Source organism: Oncorhynchus kisutch, linkage group LG14 (assembly GCF_002021735.2).
Source record: "Oncorhynchus kisutch isolate 150728-3 linkage group LG14, Okis_V2, whole genome shotgun sequence".
Taxonomy (NCBI): Eukaryota; Metazoa; Chordata; class Actinopteri; order Salmoniformes; family Salmonidae; genus Oncorhynchus; species Oncorhynchus kisutch.
The window spans coordinates 24855999-24881240 of record NC_034187.2 but is presented as its reverse complement, the minus strand read 5'-3'; the positions used below and the strand labels follow the sequence as shown (position 1 = coordinate 24881240).

The 25242-nt window shown below is 44.5% G+C and overlaps 1 protein-coding gene across 2 annotated transcripts in view; it reads right to left on the bottom strand.

Annotated features, from left to right (window-relative positions):
• Positions 1–967: 967 nt before the first annotated feature.
• LOC109904119 (protein jagged-2-like) overlaps positions 968–25242 on the bottom strand; it is a 35455-nt gene continuing 11180 nt past the window's right edge. Inside the window, exons 4-25 of one of the 2 annotated variants that reach the window (XM_020501264.2) lie at positions 20164–20418; positions 19965–20025; positions 17349–17479; positions 16847–16966; positions 16024–16137; positions 15819–15932; positions 14606–14719; positions 14141–14187; positions 13834–14007; positions 13536–13719; positions 13150–13314; positions 12849–12962; positions 12532–12759; positions 12261–12377; positions 12140–12167; positions 11357–11442; positions 10885–10998; positions 10610–10725; positions 10263–10520; positions 9980–10111; positions 5562–5721; positions 4491–5444 (exon numbers count right to left, since the gene is read on the bottom strand). In XM_020501264.2, coding sequence (XP_020356853.1) covers positions 4960–5444; positions 5562–5721; positions 9980–10111; positions 10263–10520; positions 10610–10725; positions 10885–10998; positions 11357–11442; positions 12140–12167; positions 12261–12377; positions 12532–12759; positions 12849–12962; positions 13150–13314; positions 13536–13719; positions 13834–14007; positions 14141–14187; positions 14606–14719; positions 15819–15932; positions 16024–16137; positions 16847–16966; positions 17349–17479; positions 19965–20025; positions 20164–20418 — 3317 coding nt within the window. In that variant the 3' untranslated portion in view covers positions 4491–4959. Of the gene's footprint in view, positions 5445–5561; positions 5722–9979; positions 10112–10262; positions 10521–10609; positions 10726–10884; positions 10999–11356; positions 11443–12139; positions 12168–12260; positions 12378–12531; positions 12760–12848; positions 12963–13149; positions 13315–13535; positions 13720–13833; positions 14008–14140; positions 14188–14605; positions 14720–15818; positions 15933–16023; positions 16138–16846; positions 16967–17348; positions 17480–19964; positions 20026–20163; positions 20419–25242 lie in introns of both variants that reach the window. The other variant, XM_031788101.1, reaches the window with a different exon arrangement.

Here is a 25242-nt window from a genome sequence, read left to right as displayed (position 1 = left end):
AGCTGCATTACTGCCAGCATGTAGTTAATATGTTACTAATGTAAAGCATTAGGGCAGATGAATGCACGCAAGGGACTTACCTTATCGGTGGTTCTGAATGGGAGTCTGCATGCAAGGGACTTACCTTATTGGCGGTTCTGAAAGGGCGTCTGTAGATAGATAGCCAATCAGCTACAGAAAGATGAATCCTATAGAAACAGCAGATTCAGCTCCATTGATAAAGTGAAAACACGTCAAATCAAATTCAGTTGAGTACAGGCTTAACTGAATGGCAACAGAGACATAATGAAATATGGATTTTTATTGAATAGTTTTGGGTAGACCTCGTCTCTGAGGTATGCTCCTCTGAGCCAGATGCTGATGACAGATTGCTCTATGTGGGGCAGCTGGTGGTGGTGGGGCCTTCAGTTGGTGGTGGTGGAAAGGTGGAAAGTTGTTAGAAGACTGTCGCTGCAAAACAGCAAGTAAGAGACAGAAGGTTTAAGTTGACATATGGATACTCCAATAGATTTATGCCCATTAGTTGAAAGAAAGGAAAGTGATTATTTCACAAGTGAGCCCATAAGTGAGCCCATAATCATCAAGCATGGTGGAATTGCCTTAGTGTGCCATGCTCATAGGCTGAAGTTAATAGATGAATGACATTCTGCACGCTTGCTAATAGTAAAGTAAAAGGAGAGACGTGACCCTATGCTGGCGAGGTAACATTATGACACTACCATATAAATACCTGCTATGCTGACAAGGTAACATTATAAACACTACCATATACAGTAAATACCTGCAATGCTGATGAGGTAAGACAAGCGATGTGAATTATATTGTGTTTACTAGATTAATTAAATGTGACAAGCCATTCAGACCAGCCTTCCTGATTGAACTGTCGTAAACTACATTTCAACACATTGCAATTTGTTTTCCAGTGCTAGAGCTTGTCACGTTGGCAAGAAGGATCGGGAGACAGGAGCAGGAATGCATAATAGAGTTTTTATTACACCCAAAATGACGGCATGCCGTGTAAAGGCACGGGGACGAAGACCAAACAAACACATACACAAAACAAAGGGTTGAAACCCCCAAAAAAGAGCGAGGAGTACCTCGAATAAATAACACGTGCACAATGATTAACACAAAGCCCAAAACACACAGCACAGGTTCTCACACGCACCAATGGACATTGTAACAATAATCGACAGCCCAATGGAAACCAAAGGGCACATATATACAAATACTAATCAGTGGGAATAGGGGACAGGTGTGCGTGCGTAATGATTGTTCCGGAGGAATCCGTGACAAGCTAATGGTGATAAAATTGAAAAACTGAAACAGAAGTTCAAATTCCAATGCTATAAACAGTACAAAACAAAGATATTGGTATAAAATACTTTAATAAATAATTGGATTGTTCTAAAAACAAACAAAGATTCCACTAACAAACCAAGACGCAACTGCTCTTTTGTACAAAATAATTACAATGGTCTGCACATTCAGCCGATTCTCTGGGGCTAGTGGGATTCTGCTGACTGGATATGGGTAATGATTTGAATTATTTTCTTTTTTCATCATCAAGAAATAGAAAACACAATTCTTGTCAGAGAATTACAATATTAAACTGTAAAGAACAACAAAAATAATTTTCACTACCACCACTGAGGCAATGCTCAAAACAGATTAACATCCTCTTTCTTAGTGCAGAAGCAGAATACAATACAAACACTGGACAACAACCACAACAACAATAATAAAACTTGTTCCCTTCATTAGACCAGTATTGAAAGCAGAAACCCAATGCACCACTGTAGGGCTGGGTAACTGAGTGATCCTGCCCAGACAAAGATTAAACCACTGGATTGCTCTGATCATGAATTTAATGGCCTTGATATTTAATTGTAGGTACTCCTGATTCTGACCCAAATCACGATGATTAAGAGCACGCTAGCACTGCTTCTGTATCAGATCAACACAAACCATCCATTCACTGGTACACCCGATGCCAGAGGAGGCTGGTGGGATGAGCTATAGGAGGACGGGGTCATTGTAATGGCTCGAATGGAATAATGGGACCGAGTCAAACATGGTTTCCATATGTTTGATACCGTTCCATTAATTCCAATCCAGCCATTACAATGAGCCCGTCCTCCTATAGCTCCTCCCACCAGCCTCCTCTGACCCCTGCATTATAATAGGACATTCTAACATTCACATACAGTAGCATAGCTAATGGGAGACGGTGAGCCAGCATTCACAAGGGAAACTCCCAATCGATAGCTTTGACTTAAGCAGCAGACAAGGACAAGCCTAGAACTAGAACTAACATCTGTGCTTACTGACAATTTTAAGTGTTGGAACATAATCAAATCAGAAAGCAAAACATACAAGCACTTAGAATAATGTGTTTCTGTCAATGCTTTTGTGATTATGTGGGACCCTGGATATTGTCCATAAATCTGTATAAAACCTGGCCTGTGTCAACAGACACTAATAAAACGGAATGACATAACAAAAAACAAACAAAACATAAACAACCTTATTCTTTAGAATAACTATAATAAAAAGGATTACTTAAGTTACTAAATTCAAATATTCACAGACATGTTTATATTTACATATATACATTGTTCAAAGAAACACTTTTATGGTAATATGAAGAGTTGTGAAAGGACATCTTTTCCCTTTATATGAATTGTTAAGTTCTGGATCAATTCTTTGAATGAGATGAAATAATAAAAGAATGGCTGAAGGAACTTTCTACCAAAGCAAATAGTGAAATAATAAAGCATAGCCCTGCAGGAAGTGATAGAGCAAAAGGCATGTTATAGGGATATACACAAGGTCTTTAGAAGCATTGACATGTCATGGAAAATATGTTTATGTTTCTAAACTAATGCTGATGTCAGGTGTTATACTGCTTATAGTTTTCCAAAGGTCTTATATATATATATATATATATGCACTACCAGTCAAAATATTTACAACACCTACTCATTCAAGAGTTTTTTGTTATCATCAAAATATGAAACAACACATATGGAATCATATAGTAACCAAAAAAGTGTTAAAGAAATCAAAAATATATTTGAGATTCTTCAAATAGCCACCCTTTGCCTTGATGACAGTGTTGCAAACTCTTGGCATTCTCTCAACCAGCTTCACCTGGAATGCTTTTCCAACTGTCTTGAAGTAGAAGTTCCCACATATGCTGAGCACTTGTTGGCTGCTTTTCCTTCACTCTGCGGTCCGACTCATCACAAACCATCTCAATTTGTTTGAGGTCATCTGATGCAGCACTCCATCGCTCTCCTTCTGGTCAAATAGCCCGTACACAGCCTGGAATTGTGTTGGGTCATTGTCCTGTTGAAAAACACATGATAGTGTGTTTAAGGCCTAACCAGATGGGATGGCGTTTCGCTGCAGAATGCTGTGGTAGCTATGTTGGTAAAGTGTGCCTTGAATTCTAAAGAAATCACAGACAGTGTCAAGCAAAGCACCCACACACCACGACACCTCCTCCTCCATGCTTTATGGTGGGAAATACACATGCGGATATCATCCGTTCACCCACATCGAGTCTCACAAAGACAAGACGGTTGGAATCAAAAATCTCCAATTTGGACTCCAGACCAAAGGACAAATTTCCACCGGTCTAATGTCCATTGCTCGTGTTTCTTGGCCCAAGCAAGTATCTTCTTCTTATCGGTGTCATTTAGTAGTTGTTTCTTTGCAGCAATTCAGCCATGAAGGCCTGATTCACAGTCTCCTCTGAACAGTTGATGTTGAGATGTGTCTGTTACTCGAACTCTGTGAAGCATTTATTTGGGCTGCAATTCCTGAGGCTGGTAACTCTAATGAACTTATCCTCTGCAGCAGAGGTAACTCTGGGTCTTCCATTCCTGTGGCGGTCCTCATGAGAGCCAGTTTCATCATAGCGCTTGATGTTTTTTGCGAATGCACTTGAAGAAACTTTCAAAGTTCTTGAAATGTTCCGTGTTGACTGACCTTCATGTCTGAAAGTAATGATGGACTGCCGTTTCTCTTTGCTTATTTGAGCTGTTCTTGCCATAATATGGACTTTGTCTTTCACCAAATAGGGCTATCTTATGTATACCACCCCTACCTTGTCACAACACAACTGATTGCCTCAAACACATTCAATTCCACAAATTAACTTTTAAGAAGGCACACTTGTTAATTGAAATGCATTCCAGGTGACTACCTCATGAAGCTGGATGAGAGAATGCCAAGTGTGTGCAAAGCTGTCATCAAGGCAAAGGGTGGCTATTTGAAGAATCTCAAATATAAAATATATTTTGATTTGTTTAACACTTTTTTTGGTTACTACATGATTCCATATGTGTTATTTCATAGTTTTGATGTCATCACTATTATTCTACAATGTAGAAAATAGTAAAATAAAGAAAAACCCTTGAATGAGTAGATGTTCTAAAACTTTTGACCGGTAGTGTATATATATATATATATATATATATATATATATATATATATATATATATATAACCTTTTACATAATTTTACTTATACAAATGACATTATTATACCAAGAGAACAAAGTAAATGCCCACAGTGCGGGTTAAGGCAGATAAGGACTAAATGCACTAGTAGTAATGTAGTAGTGCAACGCCTGCCTCCAATGGCAGTGCTCTCGCCAAAGTCACATGATACACAATCTTCTCAGTGACACAATGTGAAAAAAAGGTCTCTCCTTTAAAAGAATCAACAATTTGTAAACCAAAGAAAGAAAAGAAAAAATGAAGGTCTCTTTTGGTTACTGAAATGTGAATTTGCAATGTTTTAAGTAAATAAGAAGGCTCCTTGTTGCAGACAGAGAATAAAGTCAAATGAAATGCAAAACATGTCTTAAATCTTTACTATTGGTGCTTGTCTTTTTCCATTACATAGAGACATCATCTTTAGTTTGAGAAGTCTCACCTCTAGCCGTGCTCATACATAATGATCTTTGACATTCTCACTGAAGTTGGCAGCGCTGAGGTTTTTACACCGGTTGTCTTTGGGACTGTGCACTGTCCGGTGGGGGGTTTTCACAGGGGTGCTACGCATCGTACAGATCACCCCCCCTTTGCACATCACTCTGTCCTGCACTCCTGCCAATGAGCACTTTTGTGTGGAGCACTTGTCTAGCTTCATCCCTCCCCTCCTCAGCTCCTCCTCTCCCTCAGCCCCGTCACATGTCCGGTCTGGAGGGCTCATGAGTTTCTTGCATTCGTACTGAATGTCTTTGTCTAGGTTGTCTATGCGCTGTGGCAAGATGACCCTCAGCGGCTCCAGAAGGTTATTGACAGTGCTGTCCTCCACTGCAGACTCTCTCTCACGCTCTTTTTTCCTCTTACGGGTCCACCACACACACACCACGATGCAGAAGATCCACAGCATACTGAACACCACGCACAGCACTGGCACCAGGTGGTCTGGAGACAGAAAGACCATAAAATTATACTTTACTATACATGTACTGTAATGCTACCTAATCGAAGCACAGTATCAAAACATGCAAAAGTTAAACCAAGTCGAGTCCAGTCACTCACCCACAGACTGGGGCATGACCTGCGTCTCCACTTTGACCTCCACCACAGCCAGCATGACAGTGCTGTTGTGTCGTTTGGACAGGGCACCGATGATGGCACTGGCAGCCTCCTGAATCTGATCACGGTTTCCATCCCGCTCCTGACCATCCTGATCATAAGACTGGAGGAGAGGGAGAGAGTAGGATAAATGGTGTATCAACACAATAGGTGAGAGAGATTCACTCCTAGATTCACTCCTAGTCCTAACTTCTCACATGCGCCCCTGTAGAGCACAAAGCAGGTCTAGTTAATTGCCTAATAAGTGGACCAGAGAGTCCAGGGGGAGCAGAGGGAGATTAGCTGGATGCTGTGCACTTTAATTAGGATGAACAATGGAGAACAGGCCAGCTGTGGCTCCCAGGCCAGCCAGCCAGTCAGTGTGAAGAATGATAAGAGAGTCAGTCAGTCAGCAAGACTCCTCTTTCTTCTCTCTGGGAAAGCAGCTGCTCATTCAAACACACACAAACACACACACAGCCCCTCACCCCATTCTGACATCTAACAGCCTCTAGGCTTCAGAGAGGACTAAACCAAAATGGTGCCGGAAGAAATGGCAGCAGTTTTACGAGCGCCCAACCAATTGTGCTATTATGTGGTTTTTTTTGGGGTTAATTGTAACTTATTTTGTACATAGTGTTTCTGCAACCGTATCTTACGGCAAAAAAGAGCTTCTGGATATCAGGAGAGCGATCACTCACCTCGGATTAGACTAAGATTTTTTCTACAACAAGCAGGACGCACAGGACATTCTCGAAACACCCGACAGGGCCGACATCCCCGTTATTTGCAAGAGGAAGCGACGCAGGTACAGAGGACAAAGAGCCGAATGCCTCGTGAGGACCCGCAGAAGGCGAGTGGGAAAGCTGCCGTTACCATCAATACTACTCACCAACGTGCAATCATTGGACAATAAATTAGACAAGGTACGATCGTGAATATACTACCAACGGGACATCAAAAACTGTAATATCTTATGTTTCACGGAATCGTGGCTGAATGAAGACATGGATATTCAGTTAGCAGGATATACGCTGCACCGGCAAGATAGAACAGCACACGCACACTCCGGTAAGACGAGGGGGGGGGGGGGGGGGGGGGGGGGGGTCTGTGCATATTTGTAAACAACAGCTGGTGCACGAAGTCTCAAGATTTTGCTCACCTGAAGTAGAGTATATTGTGATAAATTGCAGGCCACACTACTTGCCTAGAGAGTTTTCAGCTATACTTTTCGTGGCTGTTTATTTCTCACCACAGACAGATGCTGGCACTAATACCGCACTCAGCCAGCTGTATAAGGAAATAAGCAAACAGGAAACCACTCACCCAGAGACGGCACTCCTAGTGGCCGGACACTTTAATGCAGGGAAACTTAAATCCGTTCTACCAAATTTCTATCAACATGTTAAATGTGCAACCAGAGGGAAACAAATTCTAGATCACCTGTACTCCACACACAGAGACGCGTACAAGGCTCTCCCTCGCCCTCCATTTGGTAAATCCGACCTCAACTCTATCCTCCTGATACCTGCTTACAAGCAAAAGTTAAAGCAGGAAGCACCAGTGACTCGGTCTATAAAAAAAGTGGTCAGGTGAAGCAGATGCTAAACTACAGGACTGTTTTGCTATCACAGACTGGAACATGTTCCAGGATTCTTCCGATGGCATTGAGGAGTACACCACATCAGTCATCAGCCATCAGCTTCATCAATAAGTGCATCGAGGACGTCGTCCCCACAGTGACTGTACGTACATACCCCAACCAGAAGCCATGGATTACAGGCAACATTCGCACTGATCTAAAGGGTAGAGCTGCCTCTTTCAAGGTGCGTGACTCTAACCCGGAAGTTTACAAGAAATCCTGCTATGCCCTGCCACAAACCATCAAACAGGCAAAGCATCAACACAGCGCTAAGATTGAATCATACTACACCGGCTACGACGCTCGTCTATGTGGCAGGGTTTGCAAACTATTACAGACTACAAAGGGAAGCACAGCCGCGAGCTGCCCAGGGACACGAGCCTACCAGACGAGCTAAATCACTTCTATGCTCGCTTCAAGGCAAGCAACACTGAGGCATGCATGAGAGCATCAGCTTTTCCGGATGACTGTGTGATCACGCACTCCATAGCCGACATGAGTAAGACCTTTAAACAGGTCAACATACACAAGGCTGCAGGGCCAGACGGATTACCAGGACCTGTGCTCCGGGCATGTGCTCACCAACTGGCAGGTGTCTTCACTGACATTTTCAACATGTCCCTGATTGAGTCTGTAAAACCAACATGTTTCAAGCAGACCACCATAGTCCCGGTGCCCAAGAACACAAAGGCAACCTGCCTAAATGACTACAGACCCGTAGCACTCACATCCATAGCTATGAAGTGCTTTGAAAGGTTGGTCATGGCTCACAACACCATTATCCCAGAAACCCTAGACCCACTCCAATTTGCATACCGCCCAAACAGATCCACAGATGATTCAATCTCTATTGCACTCCACACAGACCTTTCCCAACTGGACAAAAGGAACACTTACGTGAGAATGCTATTCATTGACTACAGCTCAGCTTTCAACGCCATAGTACCCTCAAAGCTCATTACTAAGCTAAGGATCCTGGGAGTAAATACCTCCCTCTGCAACTGGATCCTGGACTTCCTGACGGGCTGCTCCCAGGTGGTGAGGGTAGGTAGCAACACATCTGCCATGCTGATCCTCAACACTGGAGCTCCCCAGGGGTGCGTGCTCAGTCCCTTCCTGTACTCCCTGTTCACCCACGACTGCATGGCCAGGCACGACTCCAACACCATCATTAAGTTCACAGATGACACAACAGTGGTAGGCCTAATCACCGACAACGACGAGACAGCCTATAGGGAACAGGTCAGAGACCTGGCCGGGTGGTGCCAGAATAACAGTCTATCCCTCAACGTAACCAAGAGGACAGAGCACGCCCCCATTCCCATCGACGGGGCTGTAGTGGAGCAGGATGAGAGCTTCAAGTTCCACCATAATTTGCCAATTAATTAATAAAAAATCCTACAATGTGATTTTTTGGATTTCTTTTCCTAATTTTGTCTGTCATAGTTGAACCTTGAACATAGTGTACCTATGATGAAAATTACAGGCCTCTCTCAACTTTTTAAGTGGGAGAACATGCACAATTGGTGGCTGACTAAATACTTTTTTGCCCCACTGTATATGTATATACTGTACTCTATATCATCTACTGCATCTTTATGTAATACATGTATCACTAGCCACTTTAAACTATGCCACTTTGTTTACATACCCTACATTACTCATCTCATATGTATATACTGTACTCTATACCATCTACTGCATCTTGCCTATGCCTTTCTGTACCATCACTCTTAATGTACATATTCTCTTAATGTACATATTCTTTATCCCTTTACACTTGTGTGTATAAGGTAGTAGTTGTGGAATTGTTAGGTTAGATTACTCGTTGGTTATTACTGCATTGTTGGAACTAGAAGCATAAGCATTTCGCTACACTCGCATTAACATCTGCTAACCATGTGTATGTGACAAATAAAATTTGATTTGATTTGAATACCTTTTTTACACTATTGGTTAGAGCCTGTAAGTAAGCATTTCACTGTAAGGTCTACTACACCTGTTGTATTCGGCGCACGTGACAAATACACGTTGATTTGTGGCCTCTTACTGAGAACACACCGTTTCTGGGTCTCCATAAAACCTCTGTACTGATACAGATACATAGAGTCAGCTGGATGGGACTACTCTGCCAAACTCAGATCCAGAACACAAGACTCAATTTAGGTTGAAATAAAACGACATCACGATCCTGTTGAGTTTAGACTATTCCATAATGGTCTAACAAAGCACAACTAACATCACTGTAAGCCTTTAGAGGGTCTATTATTAAACTCAGTACTAAGCTATGAGGACATCAGACACAACACCCTCCATTAAGGGCTTAGTGCCGTGTAGAGCCTGATTTCACGTGTCTTACTGGAGAGGAGAGCCTGGGTGGCCACACCAGTCCGAGAGAGAGAGAAACAGTAAGGTGTTCCAAAGTAAAGCTAAATGTCATCCAGATGTTCAGGCGAAGGGCATCGTGCTTCAAAATGCTCTCCACACTTACAAAGAGGAAAATAAAAGCTTCCAATTTTACAAGTGTACTCTGGAACCCATTTATAATGACAAATTAAGTATGTGATTTAATAAAGTGAAAGAGAGAACAAAATGGGTCAAGGCCCTCGTTGCTAACTGAAAGAGAGGAGAGAGTGCCTGTTCTGGCGGGTGACAGAGGTGAGGAGGAGGTAAGAGGGGATCATTGGCAGATGGCAACAGTTCATAGTCTTGAGGTGGGGGGCTGAGGTGAGGCACTCACCATGGCAACCTCCACGGCATCACTGTTGGAGTAGGACAGGTCACAGAGAATGAGGAGCGTACGTTCCTTAGCCAGGGTCTGGGTGATGGGAAGGTACCTCAGCTCCAAACAGATGTTCTCCACAATGGTACCCTTTGATCAGCACACACACACACACACACACACACTTTAATTCTCTGGCAGAGGATGTGGTCGGAGATTCAGGTCTAGTAAAACTAAGTCAATAATCGTAGAATCGTATATCTTATTTAATGTTAGTCAGGTAATGATGTCGTGCACTCACCTGTGGAACTTTGTCTCTATTGAAGATGAGTGTGATGCGGGCACAGCTGTTGTCCAAATAACCACAGTTGGGTTCACACTGAGTGTGGAGGGCCGGTGGGGGGTCAGGGGTAGAACACACGCCCCACTGGTGGCATGGCGGGGCGAAGCAGGTGAGGAATTTGTGCTCTACACACTCCTGTCCTCTAGGACAGGGGGCAATGCTGTCTGGACCGGAAGCAACTCTATGGAGCAGACAGGGCCGTCGGCCACACTGCACCTATACACACACACATACACAAACAGAGGTCAGAAAGGCAGCTCACACACACACCTTCACTGTGTGTAACAAAACCATGCAAGTCTCACCTTAGAACAGCGCACACTGCCGTTGACACACTGGCAGGTATTACACTCCTCCTCCCATTGACTGCCATGAGGGAACTGCAGGCCGGAGTAACGACAGGCCTTCCCGATCCCTATGACTGCAGAGGGGAGAGAGAGGAGCAGGTTTAGGACTAAGGCAATATCAGGCTCAGTCCTTAGAAACTCTTCCTACCACACATGGGTTCAATGGAAGAAAGTTCCCCTACTCCATGGATACAGTAATTAAGGCATTTTCTCTATTGCTGCAGTGTACTCACACTCTTGGCAGCGAGGCCCAGCCCAGCCCAGGGGACACACACAGCGGAAGCTGTTGATCTCATCCACACAGGTAGAACCATAGGCACAGGGAGACGTCTGGCACTCATCTATGTCTGATGGGGAAACGAGAACATTACTACACACATATCTCTAGTCTACTGCAAGGCACCTAGCTATAATATCATCACAACAGGGTAGGGGCTGGTTGGTTCTCATATCTGGCATCCCCACGTGAAAATTAGACCCTCTCTGAAAAGGGGAAAAGGAAAGAGGATTGTGTCTGAGAATGTCAGACTGAACTGACCTGTTTGCAGAATACAGCTGACCTGTCCTCACAAGAGAGGTTGGAGGTTAAGATAGGCTTCCTAATCTGTCCCTCACAAACAATCAGCTCAAAATTCCACCGTCACCTTTCACCCCTGAACCCTCCAATCTGACCCCACCGCACCCCTCTGGTTCCCAGGGACTCACTGATCCGGCAGTCTGGTCCGGCGAATCCTGGGGCACACTCACAGCGGAACCAGTTCACACCATCCACACAGACACCACTGTTATAGCTGGAGGAAGGAAACAGAACCACACATCAATACATCAGCCCATACCATTGGCACACGTGCAGCAGCATACAAAAGGCTGAAGACTCAGACTACAAAGAGGAGAAAGCCTTCACAATCTCAGGTCTCGATCCCAGCAGCAGAATCCCAAGGTAGGAGACTAGAGAAAGAGACTGTGGTCACTAAAGCTGATCCCTTATCAATGTCCATCTTCAGATGCAAATCCCAAAATGACCCCATACTGTGCCCCCCCCCCCCCCCCCATTGCCTACACCACCCCATGCTCAGGGGTAAGTAGTGAAGAATTGGGTGAGGGGTGAGGGGCGTCCCCCCCACCCACTGTGCTCATCCTCCTGTCATTCATTGTGGTGGCGGGAGCCTTTGTCCACTCAGTCCCTCTGATCTAACGGATCCTGGAATACCCAGCTGTCAGGCCCTGCACTGTTCTGTAGAGGTGTCAGGGATACACACACTTCCCCTTTCACACATACACCTCCACGGAACACACTTTAACAGGAAATCTCTAAGCGTTAAATTAAATTTGCGAGATGAGCGGTGTGTGGGAGTAATTTGTTCCTGTTTTGAAACCAGAACACTGAGAGATTATGCTTTGATATCAGTGCGTGTGGGTTTGTGAAGAGATGGGATAGCCTTATAAGATATTAAAAGTATTTTGGTTTATTCAATATGTTCAACTTACCAGGGGGTAGGGTTGCAGTCATTAGTATCTGTGAAGAGAGGGGATGACACAGAATAAAAATCAGACCTATGTTTTAGTTTATGATTATAACCTGAAAATAATTCAGTAAATTGTGCTTTACTCTGAGCACATGTGGGCCCCTCCCAGCCATCCTTGCAGATGCAGGTGTAGGCATCACCCCCTCCGACACAGGTCCCTCTGTTCTCACATGGGTTAGAGTCACACGTGCTGTTCTTGCCTGACAAGAGAAATCAAATAGGATGAGTTTAGAACCTATATTCATGTTTCAGCAACTACAACAAAATGACTCCTATGGAGCGTATATGGACCAGAGATCTATTGGACTTTCCCCTGAATGACATAGCTAAAACCAAGCAATAATAGATTCTTACCTGTGTTGCAGGTGCTGCCGCCCCACCCTGACAAACAGGTACAGCGAAAGGTGTCCCCGTGGTCAAAGCACGTCCCCCCATTACTACAGGTACTGGAGTCACACTGGCTCTCACGTGAGTGGCAGGTCTTGCCCTTCCAGTTGTCCTGGCATTGACAGTAGAAGTCATTGACCAGGTCCACACAGCGACCTCCGTTCTTACAGGGGTTCCTACTGCACTCATTCACATCTGGAACACCACCACCACGGATCAGTTAGAGAAACACACACACCATGGAGAGATAGAGTAAAACCCCCCATTGACACACACACACATACCCATGACACACAGCATGCCCTCCCAGCCGTCAGGGCAAAAGCACTGGAAAGAGCTGATCCCGTCGATGCAAGTTCCTCCGTTCTTACAGGGAGACGACACACAGTCGTTTACATCTGGGAGGGAGAGGGGAGAGACTATGAATGAGGATGGGAATGATGAGGAAGACAATAATGAGACTGATGAAATCAGTGGTGTGTTACAGTAAGGAATGGGATGTTTAGTCTCATGGTATGATGTTGGTGATGATTATGATGATAAAGTCAATGATGTGTGATGATGATGGTGTGTGTGTCTACTCACTCTCGTGACAGTATGTTCCAGTGAAGCCCGGTTCACAGGAACAGGTGAAGTTCCCAGCAGGTTGACTGATGCAGCGTCCGTGGGGGCCGCACACATTGGACGAGATGTACCACACCCCTTCCTGTGTGTCGTTGGTGGCCACAGCGACAGTACAGCTGTCAATCACTGGGATCAAAACAGAAGGAACAACAAGAGACTGTTAGTGAGATACACCTGAGAGGATTGGGTTGAAATGAGGGTTGGTCTTGAGGTTGACCTGAGGAATAAGCAGCTTAAGATCAGGTTTCAGATTAGGCTAGAAAGATTACTGCCTGGTTAGTACTTTTACAGGGGTTTGAATTATTTTAGTTGAGATGACATCAATAGGTTTATAGATTGGTTTGTACCTTCACAGGGATTGGTCTTGCAGTGGTCCTTGAGCTCAGAGCAGGTCTTGCCCTCATAGTCATCAGGACAGGCACAGTAGAAGTCTTCCATCAGACTGTGGCACTGGGCCTTGTTCTGGCAAGGGTTAGGGTGGCACTGGGCCTTGTTCTGGCAAGGGTTAGGGCTGCACGGGTTACTCTGCACCTACGAATGCACAGATGGAAAGATGAGTGGATGAATGGATGGATAAATAGATCATTGTTATGTATAAAAGACAAGATCAGATTTGTCAAAGGTCTGGACTGGACCATAGCTCACCTCACAGGTAGTGCCAGTGTATCCATGTGGGCACTCACACATGAAGCCGTCCAGCAGGGTGTGGCACCTGCCCCCGTTTCTACACGGGCCGCTGACACAGCTGTTCCTCTGGACCTCACAGTGCCGGCCCACAAACCCCGGTGAGCAGGCACACACGTAGCCTCTTCGCCCCTCCTGTACAAAGCGTAAGGGAACAAGTTGTCATTCAGAGGCTCCTGTACCCAGAATAATGCTAACCATAGATGTAATATGAAAGGAGGGCATCAAACTTGGTGGCTAGATTGCCTTATTGAATACAATTTCCTACCTTGCAAGTCGCTCCATTCTGACACAGTCCATGGCAGCTGTTGACATCTGCAGAGTGTAAAAGAGAGAACTTACTAATGCAGGTCTACAGATAGGACAGGGGAACATGCAGGTATTGCATGCATGTGATATACAAACAAAACATAGAATGTGCAACTTGGTTAATGCTTAATGCTTCAAAGAAACCCAAAATAAGATTTTTCTCAAGGTGCAGGAAGACATGATGCTGTTGGTTAGTGCATGCCGTGAAAGCCAGTGAGGTCAACTACACAACCGTCAACGATATCTACAGGATGTGCTTCTCATAGTAATGTAAAAACACTATCCATGGATCTCGATAAGTATTTGGGCCATATTAAAGCAGAAAGCCTGAGATAGGAACAGAACAGTAGGCCAGTGGCCCAGGTAAGTGTCAGAGCTAGCTGCAGGCAAAGGGGACAGAGGCAAATGATTAACAGATACTGACTGATGTCACAGTTCTGGCCGGCCCATCCTCGAAAGCAGGCACAGTGATATCCACCAATCAAGTTTTTGCAAGAGTAAGCATTGAGGCATGGGTTCCCCATACACTCATTAGCGTCTGCGGAGTGAAAACAGAGAGATGAGAGAGATCTAAGAACCAGCCTCCAAGCCCCACCACCAAGCAGATCTCTACAGTGCAAGGCTACACAGAAACTAAAGCCCCTGATAAGAATTCTAACCTTAAACCTGTCTTTAGAAAACATTCTAAACTCTATTAAATGAAATGTAATTTCTTTGCTATTTCTATTTAGCTGGCTCTGCCTCCTACCCTAAACATTTATTTCAGTTGCCTACCCTATTTCTGAACTGATCTATTCTCTGACATCCAGAGCTTCCCAGAGGTCAGTTCACAAGGCAATGGTCACTAACACCCTCTCCCTGGACAGACCAGAACACAACCGCTTTTCCCCAGAGGTGAGGAGCACCTGTTGGGCTGCGGACATCCGACACCCCTCTCTCAGGTACCGCCCGCTCACTGAAAGGGGAACCACCTGCGCACTGAGAATAGCGGACCACGTAACACAAGACCCGGAGCTTGGGTTCCTCCCTGAGCATGTTTACAGGTTATAAAGTGTTTCCTTTCCTTTGCTACTCCAGGGAGCTAAATAGTGGTTTTGGGGTGAGGCCCTACTCTTGGTGGAGACTAGTATACATACCCCTTTTATCCCAGTCTATAGCCAAAGATAACCCACTGTCAGGCTACATCAGGCCCCAAGGTTAGCAGTTGCCAGGCTAGGTGTTATTTATAGTTTTACTCAAGAAACCTGGCTCAGGTTGCACATAATATCCAGCTTTCTCCATGGACATGCATGCATTCATTTTAAATTAGTATCCACACCATAGTAATAGGACTGTCTCAACAGGGTGAGACACAAAAAAACAGATACTGGACGAGCACGGAGATTCCTGGCATAAGATCGAACAAGGCGAGATTCAATAACACTTCAAGTCACATCACATCACATTCAATTCAAATCAAACACAATTTAATTTAGCATGCAAATAGTCTCAAGTTATGCTCCCCAGGACATAATATTCATCTTTAGCCATTTGGACATGCTTTGCTCCAGTTTCCCAGGCAGAGACTGTGCCCTCAGAATTCTCTAGTGTGAATGATAAACTACACCCCCCCCGCCACCTCTCCTTCCCAGGCTTACCTATCTGGCAGGTCTTCCCAACCCACTGTGGGGGGCAGAGGCACTCAAATCCGTTCTCCATGTCGATGCAGGTCCCACCCTGAGCACAGGGGTTAGACGCACACTCGTCCATGTCTGGAACACACACACGATGTAAGGGTTCAGCTTTGTAAAAACATGGGGGCACACACACACCTTGGGAGGGGCAAGATCGTGACTCACTCACCTTTAGCGCAGGTGGGCCCTGACCAGCCTGCAGGACAGTGGCACTCAAACCCAGACGGGATCTCATGGCAGGTGCCCCCGTTGGCACAGGGGTTGGACACACATGAGTGTTCCACTGAAGATAACAGGATGACATGGGGAGACAAATGTGCCACGAGTCAGAGTGACGGATTACATAAATAGCACAACAAAATACACAAGCAAATGATCAACTATTAAACATTGGGTACGTTTACATGCACACTAACACTTGTGGCAGTAGGCCGAGTATGGAAATAGTAATGTAAACACCTCACTCTGCTTATTTTGATTGGCGTAAGGTCAAAATCGAAGTAAGCATACGCCGATTAAAACACCTGGTTTTCAGAGCAATGTTTCAAATGATTAGAAAACCTTAATCAGCGTTCCAGCTGTGTGTTTGATCTGTGCATGTGCTAGCACCATCCGAGCGAGCCTCCCTCTTATTACAAGTGAAGTGAGTTCGGAAAAACTGAAAGTATGCATCTTAGAAAAAGTATTCACATACAAACTTTATTGGTCCGAACTCAGAATCAAAAAGGTTTCGCAAAAATAACATGGTCACTGTGGTAGAATATTTATTTTTATTGGCGATTTTCTGCAATTTATCTAAAGTCCCATCAGTAGCCTGATTTCAGATGTGTCCATAAAAACATAATTATTAGGGAAATTGTTCTACTTGCAAAGCATGTGAACATTTTAAATGAACTATTATATTAATCTGATTATCCACAATAATCGTATTATTGTGTGCATGTAACCGTGCTCATTGGCACAAACAGAATGGAATTTCTTGACTGACTCACCTATCTCACAGTTCTTGCCCGAGTAGCTGTCAGAACAGGCACAGTTGTATTCATCTGGCTCTGAGTTCATACACGTTCCTCCGTTCTTACACGGCTTGTTCGTCCCACAGTAGTTCAGATCTGGAGAGAATCATACAGGAAGGATTACATTTACACACTTTAATGGTCTCATATGAACACATCTAAAGGATTAGGATGGTCAATTATATGTTACAGATTAAATCAATTGTCATCACATGACTTCATAGGATCAGACATGAAAGCACACTGTTACATATTGCTAAATGTAGCCTCTCCATCCACCTCTCCATCTTGTTACTCTGAAGTGATCTCCTGTTTCTAGCAGTCACTATTCAGTGACCTCTGTTGACCACCTGATGCTGAGGGGAACTCAGAGGTGACCTTGTGTTGTGTGACACTACAGGGAGGTCAAAGGTCGCTGTAGAGGATGTGTTAATAGTACAGTGGGCCAGGTGTGGTCTGGTTTGCTCTATTGTCTCACCTTTGTCACACAGCAGGCCTCCCCAGTTCTTCTCACAGCTGCACAGCCAGGGCTTGACGCAGGTCCCATGGACACAGCCTGGGTAGGGCAAGCAGTCGTCACAGAACGGACCCTGCCAACCGTATTTACACCTGCAAGACATATCAGAGACATCCATTAGAGACACATAGGGAATGGACCCATTGTGTGGTCATACTGTATGTGAAATACTTTAAAAACATCAGTCCCATGAAGAGATGGTTCATAAATAAGCCAGGACTCATGTAATAGGACAAGGCCTTCTACAATACGTCAACCACATGACAGACCTATGTGTCCATGTAAAAGTCAAGGTGATCTCGATCAGGAGCCAGACAGACACAACGTCTTCATCAAGGTGACCAGTGACACCCCTTCCCTTCTGGGGCTCCTAATCTTTAGACAGAGCACCAGGGACATTCCAGGGCAGTGATGGGGTCAAGCCTGTTCCCATGGCGTGTGGGACAGGGACGGGGATAGAGGAAGTCTAGGAGTGGGGGCCTCCTGAAGCCCCTAGGCAAGCAGCTTTGCGAGCGGAGGCAGCCGGCGATAGGTTAGCTAATCTGTTGGTTTATAGCTGCACTCTGTTATTCCAAGGCCAGCGGTAACCTTGCCCCACCTGTGCTGTCACTTCTCACCCTGGGTTATTTAAAGACCACTCTCCTGTAAATAGATGCCAACCAAACCCTACACTACTAGTTGATATACTGTACTGGAGTGAGTGAGTGTACTGCTGTGTGCTAACATTTTCGCTAGTAAGCGGCACTGCAGTCAAACACAACACACAGTGCAGTACAACTTTGTATTGTAGTCTACTAATGTACAGGTATAAAAGTACTGAAGTGTACAGTGGTGTGCTACTGTATACCAAACTGTATGTTAACATGCTGAGGTTAAGTGTAAAGGTTAATTAGCAGCATTAGCAGCATTGAGAGGCCCTGTCCACAGTAGAAACAGGGAGAGACCAAGGTGGCCACAAGGCCAAGGTGGCATTACCATCACCAAACAAACACCTCACCACAGCCCCACAATGGAGGACTCTTTCAGGCCAGCCAGCGACACTGTAAATATCCCCGGCCCAGCCCAGCACAGACAGGCCCAACTCTGTCAGACCCACACTGTGGAAATAGCCCTTTGAAGCCACACCATCCAGATCACAGGAGGCTGATGAGGGGAGGACGGCTCGTAATAATGGCCGGGTCGGAACTAATGGAACGCTGCAGCCATTACCACGAGACCGTCCTCCCCAATTAAGTTGCCACCAACCTGTGCTCCAGATCCCTATCATGGTCAGGCTCAGGGGCTCGACCTGCCTGCACATCACCTGCAGCCGCAGTAGCTTTCTATCTCGGTCTCTTTCGCGCTCTCTGCCTCTAAGAATTATTTACAGAAAAACTCTGGGAAATTAACAGTCTGTTGCATGCAGATTGAGGTCCCTTAAAAAAACTTTAAAAACTATGTGAAAATCGCATTTTAACACATGAAATCACATTTTCACATGTGAAATAGCTGTTTTCACATGTTGAGCTGTGAAACCATATTATTTAGAGTGTGAATATTTAGAGGTCACAATATCAAAACGGCAATATTCTTGTAATTGTATAAAAAAAATCAAAAATTACAGGTCAATTTGAGCAATTGTGGATTTGGAGGATTTTGACATGGATAAATTAAATAGTGATTAATCACAGCAAATCCTACACTCAATTACATTTTGAATTGTTTGACAGCCCTAGTTGACATTAAAATGTGAAATGTTACATGTGTCCGAAATCCATTTTTAGTTAAAACATTTTTTGTAAGGGGGTAGGTTGTGAATGCTCTGTGTGTAAGGAAACCAGATACTGTACCACCAACACATTTTTTGTTTTCCTTCGCAGGCACCAGGCATGGAATGTTACTCCAGGAGAAGGCGTGTTGTTTGTTCACGGTCGGGATACACACAGCCTCCTCCTGAGCTTCAAATCACATGTCGAGGCACATTCCAGTCTTTTCTTGTCTTCCAGCCATGAAAATTCATTATTTTATGAGATGAGAACTAAATCTATCCCGTCTCACTCACGGCTATCCCTATTGAACAGATCCATAGGTGTGTTACAGAATGCACCTCAGAGAGTTGCACAAGAAGGTGGTCTTGCAAGAGGATTTGACATGGAATACTTGGTTGGTTCAGCCGTGCAGAATAACATGTACGTGACTAAGGCTGCTGGATGGAGTCCATACTCCCATGAGGGGTATGACAGCCAAAACAGGCCCAGGATAGGAAGAGGCGAATGGGGCTGCAGAGTAGAAATGGGCAGAGGGGCCCTGACACACCGCTGGAGGAGGGGAGGAAACGCTGTGTGAAAAACAGGCTACAGCTACAGGCCAGGTCTGGGACAGGAAAAAGAACAATGGCTCCTGAATCCGACTGGTGGTGGGGGGGGGGGGGGGGGGGGTCGAGCTCTGGTATGCGATCAACCCCCCGTGTCATCATTATCATCCTCATTGAACACAAAAAGAGCTACTGCCCATTTTTCAATTGAAAAGGGAGTAATATTTCAGTATCCTATTAACATAGACACAATGGTATAAAGAAGAAAGTTAACCCAGACTCACATGCATTCTCCTGGGGCATTGCAGAATCCTTGCAGCAGGTTACAGCCCTGCTTGCAGATAGCTGTGAAACAAAGACAAAAGGATTCACCCATTAATTTCTAGTATCATCAGAGCGATATCTAAACATTAGTTTCAATGTGTGTATTTTGACTCTGAAGTGTCTTGTACATGGATTGTGTCAGCCTGCTCCCCTACTCACCAGCTGTACAGTAAGGCCCCATCCAGCCCTCCAAACAGCCTCTGTTCCCAAACTGGTCACACACGTAGTGGCCATAGTCATCATTGCGTGGCCGGCACTGCTTGTTGCACTTGTTGCCATAGTAGTTCTCGTCACAGCGCACACGGATGTTATACTCAAAGTTGGCTGTAGGACCGTTGTGCTGGATAGTCTGCCTGTCATCGCCAGGGTTGATCATTCCTTTACGGACACTCCGCTCAATTAACAGATCCTCACCTGCATCAACAAACAAAAACCAAGACATTTCTTCACCATTATATAATGGACACTTGACATGCATACAACTAAACAGTCAAAGAGGTAGTTCAGGCTAACTAGCCACTTATTCAACGTTAGAACCAGTATGCCTCAGTACAAGTTCTAGTAGTGTCGAGAAGCAGGAGAAAGTCATCTGAGAGAACACTGGTGTTTATCTGCTGCTGGAGATCAGAGAGGGCAACCCAAAGTCAAACACCACTCTGTTTCCAAGAGCATGAAAGAAAAAATAAGGACAATAAACCAAACACAAATACAGGGTGTAGGGCCAGGGCTGCAGGAGTTTGATAACCAAATCCTTTTTCAGTTTTCCTGCTTTGTGAAATGCTTTTTGTGGCACTCCCTCCCTCTCTCCCCTCTCCTCCGGAGCCAGGGCGGAAATAATAAGAGACGGGAACAGACGAGGAAGGGCGACATAGGAAAGGGCCTTTGGCTTTTTCTCAAGGAACAGAAACACCATGACCCAACTGGCTTGGCTGCTGCAGCCACATACACAGCCCAGGACTGAGCACTGAGGAGGGGCCAAACAACAGGCCTTCTCCCCTAGTTGGATGGTGGCCTGTTATTGGACAGGTAGCCAGGAGGAAATCTAGGCCTTTTCATGAGAAGGATTCTGTATAACCTACCTTCAGTTGTCCAGGTGTTACTATTTTATTATTTCTTAAAATGTCTATCCTATTTACTGTACAGTCCAGTTTACTTCCAACTGTTACCCATTATAAAGGAGTTAAAAAACACAGAAAATGTTTTTACTTGCTGTCCTGATTTTCTCAATTTAACTGCGAGTTAATTTAAACTCAAGCACTCACTCTGCTCATTTCCAACAATTAGATATAAAAATACAAACCAATCATTGTCTCTCTCAGTGCTGAAGGAGACACTCAGAGAGAGGCCGCTGTTACTAGGGAGAGCAGGCGGAGGGGTGTGTGTGTGGTGACTACGACACGGGCTTACACAAACAATGAGGAGGCTTCAACACCGAGCAGTTGACTAAGTCAAGAGCGACATCATTTTCTGTGCTTTCAAACAGCCACATCATTTAGTTGCGCGTGACTAGTGGCATTGTTAAGCCCATGTCTGTTGTCAGGCTGTTTTCAGCATGCTAAACTTGGATATGGACACAACATTAGTAGTCAAGTAATATTAGATCGCTCATTGACTGATTTAAAAAATACTCCACAATACTCCTCCTGATAGCAGCTCAGTGATCTCACAATTTCCTCTAATCCCTTCATATTAATTTGATTTCTCCATCCCCTCTATTGTTCTCTGATTATAATGTTAAACTGTGTGTTAAGAAACACTAACACTAATAACAATGCTACCACTTAAGAGAGAAACAATGGTGCAGCCTGTCTGTTTAGAGTTTAAACACAGAACCAGTCGCTGGGGCATCCTGGAGGATAAACAGCACTACCAGAGACTATTTTTCTGAGCCCTATCCAGCCCCCCGTTCCCACTACCCTATTCATTCTACTGCCCTATCTAACTCCTTGCCCCCTGCCCTATCTAACTCCCTGCCCCCACTGCCCTATTCAACCTACTGCCCCCCTTGCCCTATCTAACTGCACGCCCTCCTGCCCTATACAACCCCATGCCCCCCTGCCCCCACTGCCCTAACCAACCCCATTCCCCCTGCCCTATCCAACCCCATGTCCCCCTGCACTATCCAACCCCCCCCTGCCCTATCCAACCCCATGCCCCCACTTCCCTATTCAACCAACTGCCCCCCTGCCCTATCTAACTCCATGCCCTATCCAACCCACTGCCATATCTAACCCACTGCCCAGTCCAACCCACTGCACAGTCCAACCCACTGCCATATTCCACTGCCATCCAACCCATTGCTCAGGTCTACATATTAATTGTTGTTCCAAACCAATACAGTGCTCACTCAGCTCACAGCAATTGTGCGGGCTACATTAGCAACAGTCCAAGCTTACTCAGCAGCAGTCCAGAGCCGCCCTGTAATAGGCTGCCTGTCATTGTGTCAAGGCTATACTGTATGAGGAGCCAACCTGGACTCATGGGTAGACGTAACATAGCAAAGGTAAATCCAGTACACTCCAATTAGTATGATATGCTACATTTCATATGGAATGTATTCATTTGTGGATGTCCATCATTCATTTCATACGATATGTTACGAATAGCAGTGGGTAGGATTTGTTACAAATTGCAATTCTTACAATATGTTACGAATTTGCAAAACGTATGATATGTTACGAATTCCAATTTGGTGTGGCTAACTTTAGCCAGGTAGCTAACACAAACGTTAGCCAGGCTAGGAGTTAGGGTTAAGGTTAGGAGTTAGACAAAATTGTTAACTTTACGCTTAGGAGAAGGGCTTGCTAACATGCTAAGTAGTTGCAAAGGAGCTAAAAAGTAGTAAGTAGTTGCAAAGTTGCTTATTAGCTTAAATGCTAAAGTTGTCCGTGAGGAGATTCGAACACGCAACCTTCGGTCACGTTATACGTCTACCCATCCATCCCGACCAACCACCCTACTTTAGTTTTTTGCCTTAAGTAACTTTGTCTTATGTAACCATAGCAAAAGTGACATATCATACAATTTGAGTGTCCCTGATTTACATGCACTATGTTACATCTAGTCTATGAGACCAGGCTGAAGCAGCAGTTCAGGCTGTCCAGTCAGAGTGTCCAGGCTGGGATATTGAAGTGACATGCAGTAGCACAGCAACTGCTGGGACAGTAATTAGCAGAAAGACATCAGTGGAAAGAAAAAGGGCTGTGGTCCATAATGAATGGCTTAACTAGGTGATGTGCTCACAGGCTTTATATAGAGACATGGACATGGAGCACAAACAGTCTCCCAGTGAGTCAGTCCCTCAGGCCAGCCAGGCGGGAACTAACCTCGCCATGCTAACCATCACACTGGCAATATGAACGGCCAGGCAGCTTGGTGCATAGGAATGGTACAGCATCTCAGAGAATGACTGTGTAGATCAACAGGTTAAACATGTGTTATACATCCTTGTGACTTTAAGAGGGACAGAGTTTTTTTTACTATCACTTACCACCACTAAAAGTTAGCACAGTTAAAAGTGGAGGGGTTACAGCTGACATACTGACCTGAGATGGGGTCAAACACTGAGACAGAGAGGTGAGCTATACGGTGGCAAAAAAAAGTATGTGAACCCTTTGGAATTACCTGGATATCTGCATAAATTGGTAATCAAATTTGATCTGATATCCATCTAAGTCCCAACAATAGACAAATACAGTGTGTTTCAATTAATAACACACACATTATTGTATTTTTCTTGTCTATATTGAATACATAATTTAAACATTCACAGTGTAGGCTGGAAAAAGTATGGGAACCCCTAGGCTAATGACTTCTCCAAAAGCTAATTGGAGTCTGGAGTTACCTAACCTGGTGTCCAATCAATGAGATGAGATTTGAGATGTTGGTTAGAGCTGCCCTGCCCTATAAAAAAACTCACAACATTTTTTAGTTTTCTATTCACAAGAAGCATTGCCTGATGTGAACCATGCCTCAAACAAAAGATATCTCAGAAGAATTGTTGACTTGCATAAAGCTGGAATGGGTTACAAAAGTATCTCTAAAATCCTTGATGTACATCAGTCCACGGTAAGACCAAATGTCTATAAATGGAGAAAGTTCAGCATTGTTGCTACTCTCCCTAGGAGTGGTCGTCCTGCAAAAGATGACTGCAAGAGCACAGCGCAGAATCCTCAATGAGGTTAAGAAGAATCTTTGAGTGTCAGCTAAAGACTTACAGAAATCTCTGGAACATGCTAACATCTCTGTTGACGAGTCTACGATATGTAAAACAATAAACAAGAATGGTTTATTGGATGGGAGGACAGCACGGAAGAAGCCACTGCTGTCTAAAAAAAACATTTCTGCACATCTGAAGTTCGCAAAAGAGCACCTGGATGTTCCACAGCGCTACTGGCAAAATATTCTGTGGACAAATGAAACTACAGTTGAGTTGTTTGGAAGGAACACACAACACTATGTGTGGAGAAAACAAGGCACAGCACACCAACATCAAAACATCATCCCAGCTGTAAAGTATGGTGGAGGAAGCATCATGGTTTGGGGCTGCTTTGCTGCCTCAGGGTCTGGACAGCTTGCTATCATCGACGGAAAAATGAATTTCCAAGTTTATCAAGATATTTTGCAGGAGAATGTAAGGCTCTCTGTCCGCCAATTGAAGCTCAACAGAAATTGGGTGATGCAACAGGACAACGACCGGAAACAGAAGTAAATCAACAAAAGAATGACTTCAACAGAAGAAAATACGCCTTCTTGAGTGGCCCAGTCAGAGTCCTGACCTAAACCCGATTTGAGAAGCTGTGGCATGACCTTGAGAGAGGTTCACACCAGACATCCCAAGAATATTGCTGAACTGAAACAGTTTTGTAAAGAGGAATTGTCTAAAATTCCTCCTGACTGTTGTGCAGCTCTGATCCACAACTACAGAAAACGTTTGGTTGAGGTTATTGCTGCCAAAGGAGGGTCCACCAGTTATAAATCCAAGGGTTCACATACTTTATCCACCCTGCACTGTGAATATTTACACAGTGTGTTCAATAAAGACATGAAAACGTCTAATTGTTGTGTGTTATTAGTTTAAGCAAGTCTATTGTTGGGACTTGGGAAATGTTATGACCAATTTATGCAGAAATCCAGGAAATTCCAAAGAGTTCACATACTTTTTCTTGCCACTGTAGTTGTTGTATGGATCTGTTTGCTGTGGTTGGTATATGGCAGCTCAACTTGACAGTCCATTTC